This window comes from Apis mellifera, linkage group LG2 (assembly GCF_003254395.2).
Source record: "Apis mellifera strain DH4 linkage group LG2, Amel_HAv3.1, whole genome shotgun sequence".
Lineage (NCBI taxonomy): Eukaryota > Metazoa > Arthropoda > Insecta > Hymenoptera > Apidae > Apis > Apis mellifera.
The window spans coordinates 668,260-690,331 of NC_037639.1; the positions used below are offsets into that span (position 1 = coordinate 668,260).

General features: G+C 19.6%; 1 protein-coding gene across 2 annotated transcripts in view; it reads right to left on the minus strand.

The window, feature by feature from the left end:
* Nucleotides 1-3,952: 3,952 nt before the first annotated feature.
* LOC726051 (serine/threonine-protein kinase PLK1) overlaps nt 3,953-22,072 on the minus strand; it is a 49,625-nt gene continuing 31,505 nt past the window's right edge. Inside the window, exons 3-8 of one of the 2 annotated variants that reach the window (XM_026439029.1) lie at nt 21,042-21,158; nt 16,351-16,565; nt 11,029-11,458; nt 5,712-6,133; nt 5,280-5,413; nt 3,953-4,487 (exon numbers count right to left, since the gene is read on the minus strand). In XM_026439029.1, coding sequence (XP_026294814.1) covers nt 4,144-4,487; nt 5,280-5,413; nt 5,712-6,133; nt 11,029-11,458; nt 16,351-16,565; nt 21,042-21,158 — 1,662 coding nt within the window. In that variant the 3' untranslated portion in view covers nt 3,953-4,143. The remainder of the gene's footprint in view (nt 4,488-5,279; nt 5,414-5,711; nt 6,134-11,028; nt 11,459-16,350; nt 16,566-21,041; nt 21,159-22,072) is intronic. The other variant, XM_026439030.1, reaches the window with a different exon arrangement.

Sequence of the window (22,072 nt, forward strand, 5' to 3'; positions counted from 1 at the left end):
TTTTTACAATAAAATGAAAGGGAGAATTATAAAAATTCGATCTATTCTTCACATAATAATAAGAAAAAACAATTTTTTGTTAAATTCTAAAAACAAATTTAAACATCGTTATAATCCATTTATCTCGCATTGCGTACACACATATAATAATATATGTATATATGTATATATATATATTATAATATATATATATAAAATAATATATATATAATAGTAGTAATACATTACTACTAATAATGACAATAAATAGCGTTATCTAATGTAACAGCCTGAATGCAACAACAAACGTTGTTGCGGCGTTAATCGATGACAGTATTGATACCCTCTTCACTCTTATGCTATCGATAAAACGAAAAAATGATCTTGACTAGGATCACTAAAATTCTTTAAATCTATCAATTAAGCAGGTGCGAACAATTCCAAGCTTTAGTCAATTCTCAATATTATATCGGATTATTTTAATAGTCAAAATTAAAAAAATTAGGAATTTTAAGATATAAAAGAAAAATATAACTATATAATATAAGAATAATTTAAATAGTTGTACTAATTTAATTAAATAAAAATTTATAAACTTCGATTTATGTTATCTTTATAAATTTTTGAATTCACATTATAATTGTATGATTATATAAATTTTAATATATTATTATAATAAAATTTTTAATTCCTATTAAAAAATAGTTAATTGAATAATAATAATAATAATTGTTAAATTAAATTTTACAAGCATTAATTTAATTTATATATCGTTTGAATTAACAATAATTTTCATTTGTTTATTAATTTTGATAGTAAAAATTTTAAAAATGTAAAATAAAAGAAAATCATTGACAAAAAGAATAAAGAATTTGACATAAATGCTAAAATTAAAAAATTTAAACTTCATGAATTATTAAAAGTAAGATAAGATTTTAGATTAATTTAAATTTACACGTGTAATTTGAGAAATCTATTTGAATACTGTTCAGTACAATTATTTAATTCGCACTTGCTTATTTTTTAATAATTTACCATATAGGCGCCAAACGTGTGACAATTCTGAACAATTGAGTATAGAATTGTATCAAAAACATGTCAAAACGGCACTTTATAAATGTAATTCATATTTGTACGTGTACATATCGTACATTTTATTACATCTTGCTATTTATCATGATTTAAGCATTTACTGTATCAAGTTATTTTTTTTTAATATGAGTACACAGTCTATTATTATTTCGCTACTTTACTTAGTCCTCAAAAAAAAAAAAAAAAATTTTATTAACGACATAATCGATTAAAACTTAAAATAATTGAAAAAATATTTTTTTACTTTTTGAAGTTTTTTTTGGTTTATTTTTTATTTTTTTTTTTTTAATTAAATTAAATTAAAATTGTGAATTAATTTATTAAAAAATATTTTCAGAATTTAAATGCGTTAAAAAACGCAAAAATAAAAATTGGATTGGTCAATCAATAAAGAAAAAGTAAAAATAAAATAAAATTTTCAAACCTTAACGAGGACTAAATATACATAGATATATATTTTTAATAGGTGAGCAATCGAAATGTTTGGCACCAAATTTATCGATATAAAAAATTGTTTTGTGTAAGATATTAATGTTCAAATATTTTAAATACAAAATAAAGGCACATTAAAAAATGATTTTCTGAAATAAAATGTGTACTCTTTAGAAAACTGTTTACTACGGAACATAATCTAAAAGATAAATAATTGAAAATATATAGGCGCTATATTATAGTAAGCCAATATAATTGGTCCACTTAATGTTATATTTTTCATTGCTACTACTAGCATCAAAGGATAGATGCAATTTGAAATAATTTGTATCAGGATTGTTCAACTATAATGCTTTATTTTATTTTATACGATTTAATTTTTTCAAAAAATCATCTCTATTCTTTTCAAATTGATTCAAAATCTTAATTTACATTACAAACAGACTTTTTATTTAATATAGGCACTTAGAATGTGAACATTTAAGATTTCACTCGTTTTCCTTAATAAATAATCCGTTTAAAAATACGCTTGTACCATTATTTTCTTGTCGTTTATATTTTTTTTTTCTTTTACCATAAACTATTTGTTCTTTCCATTTTTGTATATTTTGAAGATAATTTTTTATAATTTTACCTTTACTGTTAATACATATAATATATGTATATATTAACAATGATCAAGAGCACAAAGTCGAGCAATCCTGATTTAATTTTTCACAAAGGTAACAATATTTGCACTATGATATATATTGTCTATATTAAAACAAAATTTAAACTCTTAAAAAAATGTTCATGGTATTATTCGTGATATAGTATGATGGAAGCATACTAACTCTTATTTCATTGTTTATATTATTTAGATTAAAATCGACTATAAAATAATATTTATTGTGTTATCACACAAATTGAAATTTGTTAACAATCGAGTACACAAACATCGTAAAAAATCAATTAATTATATAATTATCAAAAAATATGACTATGCATGTTGCACAATATGTTGAAATTACTCATCAAACAAACTTAAAAAAATATATATGTAATGTTTAATTCAAAGTAAATATCCAAAGTATTTGGATAATTTTAACTAAAAAAAAAAATATATATATATTTATATATATGTATATAAATTATGGCTAAAAAGCAACTAATTATTTTTTTTTAATATTGGAAAATATCATTATAAATTTTAAAACACTATAAACCATGGTATATGTAATTTATATTTATATAGAATATGTAAATTGATAAACAAATAAAAAAATAATAGAATAATATTGTTGGCATACTTATTACTGCTTTTTCCCATTTTGAGTAAACAAATTTTAAATTTGTGTGTTAATTATTTTCAATAGGTATATGAAATAGCTCATATTAATAGAACAACTTATTAAATTAATAACGAATGTAACCAAACTTACTTACAATACACATTGCGTTTCATATTATATTATCAATATTATTTTGAAATTATATACTGTGCGAATATCGTTAACGAGGCATTTGCGATTCTTACAGAATGTGAATAACGGAATTGTTCACACATATTTATACATGTTTAATATGTGTAATATACGTTTTATCAATTGTTTCTAGATTTCCGTTATTTGTAATTAAAAGTATATAAAAAATTATTTAAGAACAAAAAATATCTGTGGCCCTCGTTTTGTATTATGTTTGTATTAAAGTTTCTTACAAAACGTAATATATCACAACTTTGTTACTTTGTTTTTGTGAAAAAAAAAGAAGAAGGTATAATCCATTATGGAAAACTTAAACATTTATTCTCAAATAATCTAATTAATAATGTCTTTCATTTAACTGCACTCGAATTTTAATGAACGTATATAAATTCAATTAATAAGAAACAGTTGATCAATATTATATGGAATAGCTTAATAATAAGTTAAATTTTTTTATGACAATGAAAAACTTATATAACGTTGTTATTATCTCTTCTTACTTTTCAATTTCCCAATTTTATATTTTCATAATTCTTCTAATTTATTAGTTTTATCATATAAAAATATATATTATAATGTATTATAATATCACTCGCTATTTTTAAATATTTCTTTTATTAACATTATATGGCAATATGTTATGTTATGCGTATACACGTGTGCTTTTACGTTATATAATTTTTTTTTTGGAATATTCAAATATTTATTAATGTGTCAAGAATTATTTATAGAAAATTCTTCTTCTGAAATTAAATTTTTTTAATAACACAAATAAAATTTGTTTCTAAGAATATATTATGTATCTATTAATAGAATACGTTATAAAGTATATCATAAATATTTTTCTACAAGTTATAAAGTTATATATTGATATATGCTTTGAAACTTATGCAGTTTCAAATATTAATAAAAAGAGAAATGTTATAACGTTAATGAATTTTGTAAAAACTCAAATATGAATTTAAATAAATCTCGCGAAATGATAATATTAAATTTATACAAGAGAGAAAAATAAAAATGTATGTGATGATTTATTTTATTTTTAATAATTTTTAAAAGAGGAAAGAAAAAACGAATTGCAAATAAAACGAGTGCAGCTAACTGAACAGACGTAGATTCTATAAAACAAATTTCAATCGTTCAACGAATAATGCATCTTACGTCTTATCTTTGCTGGTCAAGCGATTGTGTTATTATGCATTTCTGCAAATTCTCTTGATACCTTGTAAACGTAATATAAACGCTCGTAGAGATCTGATGTGCAACCAAAATCTCTTATATCATTTAACCAATACGAAGATGTACGTCTACTGGTATCTATATATGTAATTAGATATCCCTTATTAGGAGATTCTTGTGAGACTACCAATTTTGTGTGATCCTCGAAGAAATTCACTTGTAAAAGTGGTACTGATAATTCCATCATAATAGTCTTATCAGTTCTTAACCACCTTCTCATTCGTGGCACACAAATATTCTTCGACTGCTTTGGTGTTACTCGGTGTTTCTTAATTTCACCACCTTAAAACACATTATTAACAATTATTGATTAATAACTGTAGTATATATATTTATACAATAATATACAATTATATTAAAGTTATTTTTAAAAAAATATTGAGTTTTTTGTTTCTTTTTGCATATTTATAAAATGTATAATAATTTTTTTGTTTATAATTAAAAGTAGTTATTGTATTATTTATAGATAATTATCCAGTTTTCTCAATTTTGGCTATTTTACTACAGTTTTTTTTTTTATCAGTTTAAATTAACTTTAAATTACCACTTTATTTTATTACTGTAACGAGAAAGCAATCGATAAAATCAAAAAAGTAATGTGCATTTTATCATTTAAAAAAAATTGCTATTACATAGAATTTTGTTTATACGAAATTTACTTAATTTTAATTTAAAATTAATTTAAATTTTTTTAATTTTACGTACATTTATAATAGTGTATACGTAAGCATACGACTGCCAATTATATTTTAATATAATGTTACATAAATAAATCATTTTGCAATGTTATTAATATTTAATATTTAAAAGTTTTTGCATTTTACGAAATCTTTCGAATATATTTTATAAAATAATTTAAAAAATTTTAAATATATAATATGAAAGATTATAAATTCAAATAGACATAGATGCAAAGAAAAATTTACAAAGAAAAATTTCTAGTTATAATAAATAATGATTTGCATTGATTTATATGTATAGATAGAGGCAAAATTATATTATATTTAAGATTTATGATGACAATGATGAAATTAACATAAACACCATCAATAAATTGTATAAAATATTATTTACCTTCAGTCATAAATTTATCCATATACTGTGTGAAACGTTGCAATAATACAAGTTTTTTCTGCAAAGCAGCTGGAACATCTTCTTCTTTTTGATATCTTGTTACTTCATCATCGGTTGTCACGTACTCCACTCTTCTTTGCAAATAAAAATGTGTTATTGAGTAAGTTAAACGCATAACAAATATTAAATCCTTTATAATATATTTTTCTAAATATCATTACATCTTTTTTATTTTAAATTCCTCTAAATCAAACTATTATTTTAAATAATTTGAATACAAAGAGATAAATATTATAATTGTTGTTTTTAATAATTGTTAATTATCATATTGAATTTCAAATATCAAAACGATATTAAATTTTGAAATATATATCAAAACAAATTTATTTTAAAGAATTAAACATATACCGTCAAGAAAAAAAAAATACCGACCTTCTGTCATGTGTGTAACTGATTTTCGTGTGATCATTGAAGAGGATGCCTACAGATTTGTCAGATAATTGAAAACCTAGGCCGTATTTATTCGAATAATCAATCCATTTAGTGATAAACAGAGGTACGATATCCCTTACAGGTGGATGATTACGTATCTTGTTTTTACACTTTATTTCTTTGATGCAATTTTCTAGCGCTTGATGTATTTGTATACTCTGAGCTGTGGATCCAATAATTTTTTTCTGATCTGGACAAAGAACGCTGCTCAATCTTTGTCTGAATTTTGGAACTTTCCGAAGCTTTCGAGCTAACCAACTGATCACTTTCGATCCCTTTCGTAAGCTTTTCTGAGAAAGATTTGTTTGATGATGTTGCTGTTGCTGCTCCTGCTGTTGTTGAGATTGTTGAATGGTATGAACCTATAATTGCAATAAAAAATATTGATTAAATCGATTAAATGAAATAGTATTTCTTAATTGAAAATTGTTACATTAATGTTAAAAAATAAAAATTAAAGATAATTGAATTTTTAATTTATAAATTCTCAAATTTATGTATATATGATATGAATGAATATATATATATATATATATATATATATATATATATATATATATATATATTCATTAATAAAATAAAAATAAAATTTTTTATTTATAATTTGAGATCAATAATTTTATTTTAATTAAGTATTTTTGTCTTAACAGCAGAAATGCAAAAATAATACATAATTGAATATGATTATCTAAGCATTTTACTTATTGTAAAATGATATATTTCATTTAAAAATTTATTTATTCTTTAAAATTGTTAAATTATTATTTTTTTAAATAATAATCACATTTAAATGTATATAATAATATCTAATAAAATCTAATAATAATCTACTAATTTCAAAAATATTTCATAAAATATTGGATAATAATTTATTCATCGAATATTTTTAGAGAATCAATTCTAAAGATCAAAATAAATATAAAAATTGATATAAACTCGAAAGAAATATCGATCAAAGCTTATTTTATTATTAAATTATAAATTATTCAATTCTGTGTTGAACAAAATGAAACACAAATAAAGTAAGATTGTTTTATTTCTTTCACACTATTGCTTCGTTCTATTTCTACCTCGCTTCATCTAAAGGAAATTGGTTATAATTTAACAAAAAAAATTTTAACCTATAATTTTATATATCAACTTTTATATTTGTTTTTCTTTCTAGAATTGATTCATAATTATTTCACATATATATTTTTAAATTACTATAACTATTAATTAATTATTCTAATATCTTTTTATCTAATTATCTATATTTTCAATTTTTAACTTTAAATAATATTTTTATCTCTTTAATATGACTTTCAATATAATTAAAATACTTGTTAAATACTTTTTTAATCTATATTATAAATAAATTATAATAATATGAATTAATAATATAGATTTGGCGATGATTTTTTGTGCTATTGAATTTTAAATATTAATTTCAAATGTTGTTTTTTATAATTTTTTTTCCTGTTTTCCTTAAAATCTTGTTATTAATAATTAATTTTTTTATGCAAAATTTTTTAAATTTTCTATCGTTATGTATAATATATATATATATATATATATATATGTACTTATATAAAAGTACACATACATATATGTATATATATATATATATATATTATATATATATATATATATATATATTTATATATTTATTTTTTAATCTTATTTTAGCTAAATATTTATTCCTATATTATTGTATTTAATTATTACAGTAATCTTAATAGCTTTAGTATCGAATACTTTATTTTTAATAATTATTAATTTCCATTTTTTGAATTAAAATAAAAAATTATAATATAATTATTTTTATTATTGAAATATTTTTATCATTTAAATTCGTTATAATAATTTTTTTTTTATTTTTGCGGTCTCAATATATTTCTGAAGTGAGATGTGACCTTTTAAAGTTATTGCTGACTATCGACCATTTTACTGTATCTACGGAACTGGAATTTCATCTCATATTACTTTGCACAATCTTCTGAAACTGAAAGTTTCGTTCTATTTCTTATAGAAAGTTTACATAATTTCATTTTAAGTAAATTCTTATCCTAACCTGCCGATATTATCTTTTTATATAATTATTTCTTTTTTTATAAAATAATTTAATTCCACAATCTTTTTTTTACTTTATTAATTTTTCATAATAATTTAAATTTTTACTTAACCAGAAAAAAGTGTAAATTTTATAAATTTTTTATAAGAGGAAATATTATAATATAATATATAATATATAAAGTATTAATATTAAATTATAATATAAATCAATTTTTTACGTTTTTTTTATTTAATCAAATTAATATGAAGGATGTATCACAAAAATTTATCAATTAATTTGAGATATAATTGTGTAAAAAATATTTTGTCTTTTGAATAATATTATATATATATAGCTCATACAATAAATATAATATATTTATAAATGAAATTGATTTACAGATTACTTAATTTTCAATATATATACATATGATATTATATCTATAAATATTTCTTTTTATTTCATTTTATTTTATTCATTAAATTTTTAATTATTTAAAAATTATTATGATTATACAAAAATTATATAAAAATTATAAATAAATTTTTGTTTATATTATTTATATATATTCAAGAAACAAAATTATTATGATTTCTATATTCTATTTTAGTATATCATTCTTGATATTTTTTTTTTAAATTAATATTTCGATTAGTTGTTCGATTAGTCAATAAAAAATAATAAATATATTGTATATCTTGTTAGCATTTATGCATATATGTTTTATCAAATTATAATATTAAATCAAATCTCTCTGATAAAGAAATAATTATAACTTCTCATAGAAATAAATATATTTTTTTATAAAAAATTTTGTAATTATAATTTGCATTTGATTGTAATAACGAAGAGATGAAAAAATTATATAATAAAAAATAAATAGTTTAAGTACATAAAAATATTTTTTTATTTTGTATTGATAAAAATAATAATTGTCAAGTTTCTTGAACTTACAAAATTTAAGAATTAAAAATTAGCATTTATATGAATTTTTGAATGATCTATAAATTTTGTTTTTATGTATCTATATTATAAATATATATTACGTCATCTCATTATTATATTTAATTATATTTTGCGTTTATATTGTATTTATATTTTTAATTTCAAATAATTTTATCATTTTATCTTATTTAAATGATATATATAATATGAACAATGATAGCAAAAAAAAAAAATTATTAGGAAGTTGCATTATCTTTCGTGTTTAATGCCATGCATTGCATTATTTTTTGAATTTCCAAAATTTGAAATATTCTTATTTTATATTTTACTGATCTCATATCATAATATTATAAAAATATCATATAGAAGGCCGGGACAAATCGATACAAAAATAGGTTGATACGAAAAAAAGCGAAATTATTTCGGCATTACATAATAAAAATCGAAGCAAGATTTCATATATTTTTTATTTTCAAATATTTTAAATTTTATTTTTTTTTATTTTAAATTAATTTTTTTTATTTTGAATAATAAAAAAATATTATCAATGGATATGCTATTAAAATAATTTATATCAAATATAAAATATTTATGTGATAGTATGTAATATATATAAATCTTATGTAATATTTGTAAATCTATTAGTCAATCTATATAAAACTATTCAAATAATTTGTTGTAATCGTTTTTTGTATATTATTTTTGCATTTAGAATTTAGAATAATATGTTGTTTTATCTTTGTAATTAAAATATAGAATATTCCTAAATTCTTTTACAAATCAAATTATCTATAAATAAAATTCTTATTAGAAGTTGCCTAGAACAATTAAAAATAATAATATGTTACAATCAATAATATTGATATTCTTTCTTTTTTTTCAAATATTAGGATTATTTCAAAATATTTGAAAATAAAAAAAGATACTTATTTGCTAATTTTTTTTTTTTGCAATTAAAAAATTATTATTAGCCCTGATGATAAATCTAATGAAATCAAAATATAAGTATTAATTCTATGAAAAAAATATTAGTAACTAAATATTATTTCTATAAAAAAAAAAGAAGTAAAAATATAGAATTGTAAGTTAATTTTAATTTCACCACAATAAGAAATAAAAATATAAAATTTTAAATTAATTTTAATTTTAATTTGTTCATTTGATTACTAAACATTTAATTTAATATATATATTAATTGATAAAAATATTGTTTGAAATTTTATATTTAGAGATTCTATAACAGTTAATCCTTTTAAGAATCAATTAAACTATTTTTGTTAATTAAATTTTTCTCATTTATATGTCTTTTTTGTTTCATCTACTTTTTTATCTCAAGGCTCTTTATTCATTCTGTTATTATATTTTAAATTTTTTTCTTGCATTATTTATTTTTTGTCTGAATTTTTTTTATCTTTTTTTAGTATTTCTTTTCAATTAAAAATATGGCAACTTTTCAAAAGACTGATTTAAATTATATTTAGTTTATTTTATTAGCAAATATTAACAAATAACACTTGATATTGATTATTGAAATCAATTTTCATAGTTATAAAATTTGATTAAGCGATCTATGATTGAAATAATTATTGCAATTTTTTTATAAAAAAATTTTAAATTTTTTATAAATTATATAATTATTACTATTATTGTGAATATTTTATTCATAAATATTTTCCTTTATTTGAAAAAGTAAATTACATTTAAATTAAAATATTCTTTTTTAATAATTATATTTTTATTTATGTAATAAATATGAATTATCCTTAATGAATAAATATTATATTTCCTATATTTTCCTACATCATTCTCTCTTTTTTTTTTTTTAAGTTTTTTTTATGCACTTTCAATTTCTAATAACTCTTAAATTATAGACAATATAAATCTCAAGAACAAAGATGGGCAAAATTTTAATTATTGATATTAAAAATATTAAGAAGAAAATTACTTCAATAATTTATTATTCAAAACATCAAAAATTTCAAAACATCAAATAACTGCATATAACTAATGCCAAACAACCAAGATTATAAATGAAGAAAAGATCAATTATAATATTAATAACTTATTCAAATAATTTTGAATAAATTTATTATTGAAAGTAACTTTATTCGAAATTTTAACTAGTTACTTTTTCAGCGGTGACTAGTTACTTTTTTTAATATCCATAAATGCCCATCAAAAGATATCAAATCTGAAAAGTTTTAAAGATCTTGCATGCATCTTACGTCATCAAACGATTTATATTAAAAAAATTAACGACCATCAATGATAATTTACCTGAGTATTATTAAGTTTCTGATTTCTAGATGCAATAGAATTGGACGAAGGCGACGACACCGGATCGATTACAGAGGGACGTGGCATTTGGAAGCAAGAAATACGAGGCAACGAAGCTGGTACGTATTCCTTGGTTAGATAAGCGTGTTCCTTTACCCTCTCCAAAGAAGGTCTGAGCTCAGGATTCGGTTGGAGGAGCCATTTGATAAGATCTTGCCCGTTTCGGCTCGCTATCGAATCGTCAACCTCCCGATAATGATTGTTACATATCCTCGCGTACGTTTCTTTTAGCGATGCTGTGTCGAAAGGTGGTTGCCCTACCAGCAGGGCGTACAGTATGCACCCGAGCGCCCAAACATCCGCCTCGTAACTATATGCTTGCTTATACAACACTTCCGGCGCGATGTAATTCGGTGTTCCGCATATCGTCCTGCGCATACAAACGAATTATTACAATTTTCACAAGTGCATCAAGTGCAAAACTGTTTGTTATTCTCGAGATACGATTTCCGTTCTAGGTAACCCACTTGATGTGAAACAAATCATGAATAATTTTTTTTCTCATTAAGAATGCTCGAGGGAGTTATATTCGTTATTTCTTGTAGCATTGAATAACAAGAAGAATTAAGGCAATATTTAATTAATTTAGATTTGCATGTTTATTCATTTAGTAAAATTGTTATTATTAAATAATTTCAAATATTATTACATCTGGCTAAATATTTTTGAGAAATATTATATTCTTCAAAATTATTGATAAATTGATTATTATTATTTTTTGAATATTTTTTTTTCTTTTAATTACTTTTTTTTTTTAGCAATATGTGATATTCTTAAATCTTAATGTAATATTGTTCATTTTAGAGAAATAAATGAATTTTTATGCGAAATATGTAAATTTGTTTTTATACTGGTATATATACGAAATAATTGAATCAAACTCCTATGAAAATATTTTTTTTTAATTAAATTGAGTCAAAGATTCGATAGAAAAATGTACTTTTTGATTAAAAAAAAAAAGTCTTTTTTACATATATAGATTATTTTGTTATTTTTCATAAAAAAATAAGTTAAAAAAGAATTAAAATTTTTCATAAAGTTTCATTTTCGAAAAATTCGAATTTAAGAATTTATTACATACTAAATTTGTAAATTTTGATTTGTCATTAATATTAATAATTGCTTTAATCTTTTAATTTATTTTTATTAAAACAATAAAATTATAAAAAATTAAAATTAAACTATGGTACATTAAGAAGAACATACAATAATTAATTAAAAGAATATAATTACGTATGAAATATCACGATCGAAATTTTAAACAATTTTTATCAATAATTACATTTGTAAAAAGAAATATCTTTAGAAAAATTATCTTTATTTATAAAGTTCATTTTATAATTATATTAGACAATAACAACAAGCAAATAGTATTTCTCATATTTGTGAACACAAACACAAGCAGAAAAAAATAGGCAACTAAAATTTATAATTAATGCACATATATTCAATAAATTTTCAAATTCGATTTTCTCGAAAATAAAACTTCGAATGAGTAAAATTTTATTCACTTTTTTCTACTTATTTTTTCATGAGGAACCACTCCCTGTCCGGTTGTATCACGAGTAACGGAATATCCTTTATAACATCGAGTTACATTTCCCTCTATATTGTGCAACTTTCGTATATAAAACATATTTTTATATAACAAATAATTTACGAATTATTTAAAATGATTTTATTATTCGTTTTATGTATTTTGAATTCTTTATGATTATGATAAAAAAAATTAGAACAATTTCCAATATTTTTTGTTTTTTTAATAAAATTAAAAGACTTGATTTTTCAATTTTTAATAATCAATTATTAATATATTTCACATTAATAATTTATATATAATGATACACAATATCTTTTTTTTTTATATCACATAACTAAAATATAAAATTAAAAATATTTGGAGTTTATTTAAAACATTTTTTCATTCATATTACTAAACACCACATTAACTGAAGAAGAAAATTCTTTATATTTAAAATCATTTAAAAATAAAGTATACGATAAAACAGTATATATAATATATGCCAGAATATATGTTATAAATAAAGCAAAAAAAGGAAATACAGATTATTAATATATTAATAAAAATTATTGTTATAATATTGTTAAAGCCATTAAATTTTTCTAAAAACATTGAAAAATATTGAAAATTGTAAATAATTTTTTTACCTATATATAATATTATTATATCACATTAATATATTGTAAGTATTCTATATTATAAATATATTATAATTCTGAAAAAATACAGAATATTTAATATTTAATTTTTTAAAAAAAAAATTATTTAATTATATTTTTCCTGAATTAAAATTTTTTAATTTTAATAAAAAAAAATTGCTCAATTCTTGAGTAAGTTAATTAAAAAAGAAATAATGAAAGAAGCATAATTCAAATGTTTTTGAGACTATTAAAAGACTTTTAGAAGATTAAAATTAATCATGGAAAATAAATTATATTAATATTGTTATATGATTAAATCATATGCATTTAATAAAATGAGCAAAATTCGTATTTTGCCTACGTTTTTTAATTTATGCAGATATAAAATAAATATAATTTTCTATACTCTAAAAAATGTAAATAGATATAATAAAAAAAAAGTTACTTATTATAAGATTCATTATCATATATAAATTATAATGAAATGATATATAAAATGATAATTTAAAAATTTTAGAAGAAAAATTTTAGAATTAAAAAAAAATAATTTTTTCTTTTATATTAATAAAAATTGAAATTACACAATATATTATGATTTAAGTTTATTTTCTGTTTCTTAAATTTAGAAACAGAAAATTTAGAATTTAGAATTTCACTATATTTTAACTGTATATTGAATTAATTATTAAAATTCATTATTTAAAATTTTAATGTTGTTCAAAGAAAAATAATATCGATACTTTCACAAAAAAATATATAATTTCATAAAAATAAATTCATTTTTTAATTAAAATTAAATAAACATATAAAAAAATATCAGTGTTTTATTATTTCGGTATAAAGTGAAAGTATGAACTGACAGAAATCTTCAAGATTAATAATACGAAAATATTAAACAAAATAAAATTTATTATTATTATTATTAAAGTTATGTATTATTAAATTTTTTTTTTATTTTTTGAAATTTCTTTGTTATTGATATCTATAATAGTAAGAATAGTATCTATAACAGTTTAATAACTATAAATAACTGTAAATAAGTAAAAGTAAATATAATATCTGAAATGAATATATTATTTATAATCATATTACTAATTTATAATCATTTTGTTATGTATGGAGGTCTTATTATTAATAATTGATATAATTTTAAAAGTAATTTAAAGAGATTTAAAAAAAAATACTTATTTTTTTCCAATTTCATGATTTAAAACATATATACATATGTACTTGTGTATATATATATATATACACAATTGAATATATAATATGATTATAAATGTACAAGAATATGTATATAAAATATTAATACATTCATTGATTATTTTTCAAAGATCGATATACAAATAAAAAAAGTTATATTTATTTACCATTTAGAAGTTATATTTATTTTACCATTTAGAATTTTTCAAAAATATTGTAGGAATATATTAACATAACAATTGTAATCATATATTAATAATTTATTATTTACATATCGAATAATATAGAGATTCTGTATAATGTTTCATAATAATTAAAAATCTTATATTTCTCATAATTTAAAATCTCTATATTTCTATAGAAAGAATGTGATCAAACTATTAAATTGAATAAATGGATTTATTTTGCAGAAGAAATTCAAAATTAATATATTTTAAAAAGAAAGATTTTAAAAGTAAATATATTTTTAGAAAGCAAAAATAAAAATTTTAATTATAATATTTATAGAATAAAATTAAAAAAATGAATATAAAAAAGACTAAAGAAATATACAATATATTTACAATATATTACAATATACAATTATATAATTATATAATTCAATTAGAAATTAAAATTATAGTAGAAAAAAGTACTTAAAATTCTATATCTATTAAAATTTATAGTTATCAATAAAAATATAAAATGTACGAAAATTTATTACATCTATATTATTTTTATTCATCAATTATTTAGTTTTATTTAGATAAAAATTTTATATAATCCGATATAAAAATTTATGTAAATATTATGTAAAGATTTTATGTTTCATTAAAATTGAATAATACATAACATTATATAATTGTTTTGTAAAAAAATTATCTGGTATGTATGCTGTATGTAATATTTTTTCATTAACATTCACTATATATATCCTATTCTTAAAAATTTTTTATTTTCAATTTTATGCAACATAAATTGATTTTAATAAAATAATTGAAAAAAATTATAAAATGTATAATTATAAACAATAAGATAATTCATAAATAAATATATTTATATATATGTGTATATTATATATTATATTTTATGTATATATTATATTTAATAGAATATATTCTATATAATATATAATATATAATATAATATATTTATGAAATATAAAAATACATATAAAATATACTTATATAATTATTTAAATATTTCTTAAATATTTTTATTATCTGTTATCTACTTTATTCTATTATCTACTTTATTAATATATCAAAGGAATTATAAAATATCATATATGTCTCAATAGATGTAAAAAAATATAAAAATAAAAATAACAAAAAAATTATACATATTTTAATATATATTGTACATATAATTGTACATATTTTAATTTTAAATAGTTTTGAAATCATATTTTTTTCAATTAATTTTGTTTTTTTATAAATAATATATTTTCTTATAAATAAATTTAAGAATTTGTTTTATATATTTTTCAATGCATCTTATTTGAATTAATGTAATGTAATTAATATGTAATGCTATTATAATTAATGTAAATAAATTTGTGTAATGATGAAATCTATTACATTCTTTTAAGTTTCATGAAATACATGGAAATTTCCACGATAAACTGCATTTATTTTTACAAATCTATAATTCTTGTTTTTTTAAACATATATAATTCCTCAAGAAGAAAAATCACATTGAAATATAACTTAACAAATACAATTTGTACAATCTACTTAACAAACCTTGAAGTTTTAAATTCTAACAACCAAGTGTAATACTTTGATTATGAAAGAAAAACGTGGAGAAAAACGTGATAATTTCTCATGTACACGTGCATAATTCTTATTACCTTTGGCAAACTTCTATACATATAATGGAATGAATAATGATTAGTAAAGATTGAAGAAAACTTACACTCGTCTGCACTGTCCGTCAAGCCTTGTCGCCAGTCCAAAGTCTCCGATCTTGACGATCATACGGTCCGATAGGAACATGTTACCTGGCTTCAAATCCCGATGGACAACTTTCTGAGAGTGAATATACGCAACACCGGTTACCATTTGTTTCATGTAATACCGTGCTTCCGGCTCCGTGACTTTGCCACGGTACTTCAGCACGTGCATCAAACTCTGTCAAATAAAAGTGACACAATTTGAATTGGAAAGCATTGATGCAAAATGGATCGTGCAATGTATATAATGATATATATGATATTTATTTCTTTGATTGAATGTTTGATCATTGAGCATTGATCATTTGATTTAATATGTATTTTATTATGTATTTCTAAATTTTATGATGATTTATTTACAAATTTTATGATACATAATATGTAATGTATATTATAATTTATTTTTTTATTATATATTATGTGTAATATATGATTATAATATATAAGTATGTAATTTTATTAAGATATTATTTTAATAATATAAATTTATTTTTCTTTGATATTTTTCGCTCATGATATTTAATATTGAAATAAATATTGACAAATCTAATAAAAAATGAATATTATTAGTTAGTTATATTAATAGTTTTTCTTACAATAAATTTTTTAAAATTAGAATATTATTTCAATTTTTAACTGTTTTATTTAATATTTTACTAATTCATTTAATTTTGATATATATGATATGAGTGTTAATATATTCAATGGAATTCTTTAGTAAAACTTTATTACTAACTAGATCAAAATTCAAGATAAAAAATCGAAAGAAGTTCTTGTGGATATTGATTTTTGATAAATATGAAAAATAATTATAAAACAAGGAAAAATGCAATGAAATTTAAAAATGGCTATGAGCATTAACGACGATACTAATACTTAAGCAAAAGAAAAGTGGATATGTAAAAAACTCTTTTTCACTTTTCACATTTTCTGGAAAAATTTATGATGCGTCAACTGCCATAAAATAGGAAATTCCCATGATGCATATATTGCGTCACTTGTTGATGTCAAATGTGTTGAGTTATAAGTTATAAATAATTTAAATTTTTTTCTTTCCTTCTTTCTTCCTTTCTTTCTTCCTTCCTTTCTTTCTTTTTTTATTTCTTTCTTTCTTTTCTTCTTGGATTCGTAAAATATTTAAATTCGAAAATCAATTGAAGAAAATAATTGTGAATGAATATAGTATTCCTATTAAATATAAAAAAAAATTTAATTGATTTACGACAATTATTATTGTAGTAAATAAAAATGATGAAAGTATATTTTATAAAAATATGATATTAATTAAAAATACACACATACATATATGAAATTGATTCTAATCAACACTTCAAGGAACGAAAAAATCAAAATATATAATTTTATCTTACATTTAATGACGCATAGAAGGTGTAAATTTATTTAAAAGATAACTTCAAAAGAAGAAGAAGAAGATTTTCTTCTTGGAGATAACTTTAAGAATTTATAGCGCATCGTTACTTTATTTGAAAGAAAATGTTCTTCCATCCAAAGATAATTGTTACTTCAAAATTCGCAGATATTATTTTATTATTTTTGGAAAAAAGTAATGATAATTTATTATAATCTTTGTCAAATAATTTTCAATGATAATCCTTCTACATATTAAGATACACAGAAAAAGAAATTTTGTGTACATTGTACATCATCTTCTTAATTGAAATTTATTTACTTTAAAACTAAAATTATGAAACTTTAATAAAATTTTAAAATATCCTCTGATAAATGTTTGACATTGATTATTTAAAATTTTATACGCAAATTTTTCTTTCTTAAATGGCAAATGCATTAATTTTTATATTTTAATATTTTACACATATCTATATATATCAAAATTTCAATTGCATAAATTATAATATTTTTTTTTTAAATTTGATAAAGATATATATAAACATTTTTCTTTTCATTTTAAGTAATATATTAGATACTATAGATAATATTTTTCATCAGAAATTCATTTTTGAATTTTAATTATTAAAAGAAAGTTGAATATTATTTATTGGATATTTTTTGACAGTGATGCAATCAAATGTCGAATTAGTATTTTATCAGAAACAGCCTAAATTTTAGCACCAAACCAGTAAAACAATTATACATTTATATTTATTTGTAGATGGAGCAATTTTAAATCCGTTTTGTTTCCTATATAATTACTTATAATCAATATTTAAAATTATCAAAAAACTATTTTTTATAGTATAAAATAAAAAGTCAAGCTATCCAGATATCTATCAAGATATTTTTAATATGATATAATATTTTTTATTTTATAACATCTGTATCTAATCATGATGAATTTAGCGATAGTTAACACTATGATCATCAAATAACCTTGAATTCATAAATCTGCATTGAATTCGTAGAAATATTAACGTTAATTTTTTTATCAAAGCATTATGTCATATATTTAACGATAATATGTATGTCTTCAACAAATTACAATAACAACAAATGTATACAATAATTATCAAATTCTAATTTTTTATATAAAAAAAAAATAATGTTATTTTATTTCTTTGAAATTATAAAAAAAAAATAGAATACGAAAAAATTTTTTTGAAATATATAAAAGATAATTATATAATATATGATAAAATGATATATAATCAAATTTTATTTTAGTTATAATTTATTATTGAAGATGTGGACATAATTTTAGGAATATTCTTAACAATTAAGAAAATTTGAAATTTAATAAAATTTATTGTTAACACGAAAATCAAATATCGATATACTATGTATAATATGCTAAAAAATGATGGAAATACAAAGTGTAAATTTGCTGAAGATCCTGCATATATCATTAATTTTTATTTATTCGTATAATTATGAACATGACAATCATATTATACTGGCTAACAAACCAATATTCAAGTTACTTTAACGACAAATCTGTAACATTTTTATTTGTTTCTCAGGATGACGAAGTGATTGTTAGTAACAATGATTGTTGGTTAATAATTTTAGAAAGGATAATCGAACGATAACGAACCAGCATTCTAACGGTAAAAACAAGTGAATGATTAGTCATGGAGAGTGCAAGTGCTCGTTTTCTTTTCTATTCACGCAAAAAAACGGTGTCCATAATTTCATCCAATACATATCAACGATTTACGTTAAGATGTGAAATATATTTCTACTGTCGACAAAAAATTCATGGAATGTTTTTTGTTTCTCAAACTGAAAATACTGCAGCTATTTTTTCTATCTGATTTATAATTCTTCTGGAACGACGATTTTAATGAATTGTCGTTCCTAATCCACACACAAGTGAAAAAGAATCTTACAATTTTTTAAAAAAGTATTTTAGAGATATGATATATTTTATATGATATCATCATTTCAACAATCTCCATAATAATTTTTTAATTTGATTTTAATTTATTTTTTTTTCAAAAAATCACAAGAATTCCTGTTTTATTTGATAACAGTATTATTAAAACTGTCATTGTATATAAAGTATGATTAATGATCAATAAAAATTTATTAATGTAAAAGAAATTTATAATATAATTATAAATATAAAAATATAATAACAATATATTTCACAAATTTTTTATCCAAATATATCAACTTTTACGAATATGATTCATTAAAATGTTGAAGCATTGAAAAATTACATTTTTTCCAAAAATATTTTGATATTTTAGAATAGAATTTTAATTAATAATCTTTATAATATAATGTTAATATAATTTTAATCAAAATTAGTGTTCGTTATTTCAAAATGTATATTAATTAACCATTATATTATATTTAATATTGATAAAATTTGTAATTAATATTATTATGTAAATAAAATTAATGAAATATAATTATTTTTAAGAAATGTTTTTAAATGTGAACTTATTATAATTTTTAAATTTTAATATTCTTATTTTATTTTCGTTTTAAAAATCAAGCAAGGAAATTTTAAATATTTTCAGATTAATTTTAATGCAAAATTGAAAAATTGCAAAATCACAACATATTCATTCTTACGTTACTTTGAAGTTGCGTTACTAGAATTCTCTATCTTCAAGAAGCAAAGCAGGATTACTATGATTCTTTTCTAAAATTTTTTTTCTAAAAATTAACTTGAAATATTTAAAAATAAATTAATAGCATAACCGATATCAAACAACAATTTTATTAAATAATTCTCCACGAAATATTCAATTCTGGAATTCAAATTATGTTCAATTCAAATTATTTAACTCTGGTTAAAAATTAATAATATTCTTTCACATTTTTCTTCAATAACTTAAATAGATTTTTTTTTAACAACACGATTATATAAAAAAATAAACATGTTAACAGAGTAAAGATTTTTCAAAAATTTTCAAAAGAAGAATATAATTTTGAATGAAAATAGAAGCTCGAAGAAAAGAGCGATTCATCTCTTTTAAAAGCAGGTCATAAATTCTTACAGCATCTTAAGCATAACCTGAAAATATTCAATGAATCTGGCGATGATCTCTCCGAGCAAATTCTTTGGAAAAGCGAGACTTTACCCAGTAGGTAAGCGAACTCCTCTCATTCTTCGAATACAACGGGGTTCGACTCGAAAGGAGAAGGTTAGGAAATTCTTGCGAATGTGTAGAGGGAATGCGTCGTAGGAAATTGTGCGAGCAGGTAGGTACGAGACACATGATACCTTTCGAGGACAGGCTTCCAGAAGCATGTACACGTTAAGATTATCCTCGAAGTAGTGATGCAGCTGGACAACATTCATGTGATTCAGCTCTTTGTGAATCATAATCTCACGTGCGATCTACAAGAAATACATAGATCATTATTATACCGAATCATTTTCTGCCCACCTGAAAAGTTTCAAACAATTATTTTCTATAATTTTGCAATTTAGTTGTTTTAAAAGAGGAAAATATTTCTAATTATTCGTTCGCTCTATTTTTTTTCTTAATCCTAGAAAGAAAGAGCTAAAAGCTGTTACGTAATTACAAGTGAAGAGTTGAAACTATTAACAACTTATATATAAATATAATTGTATATATATATTTATATATTAAAATTAAAATTGCATGATTATTTTCTGTGAACAAATAATTTGTCTGTTTAATTTTATATGTAATTAATATATGTGTATTATTTTATATATTAATTTTATATAAATTTCCTTAAAATTTTTTGTGATACTTGAAATTTTACTTTTTGGCTCAATTTTTTTGGCTTTTTAATTCTTTGCTTTATTGCATCATCAAGTATAATATTTTTTTTCTTTTTTTTTTTATATATCATGAATTTATTGATGTGTTAAATATGTAAAATGATATTTATTTACGATTTTCTTGGAAAAAAGTAAAGTGATCATTTTCTGTGATCCAAATTTAGTTTAAATTTTTTCATTTATTTATTTTTATATATATTGCAAGAAATATTATTATTTGCAGGAAACTAAAATTGAAGTATTGTTTAAAATTACTGAATAAAAATTGATAAAACAAAATAAAAATAATAATTTTTAAATAATTTGCATCTTCAAAAATTTCTAATTCAAATTCGGATCTTAATTTAAATATTTTTAAGATAATTTTTGTTCATTATTAGAAATTAATGATAACAAGAAAGAATTTCATTTCTATATATTTATATTTTAGTTCTAAAAATATTTAAATAATATATAAATAATAAAAGATAAATAATTTTAAATATCTATATTTTACAAAA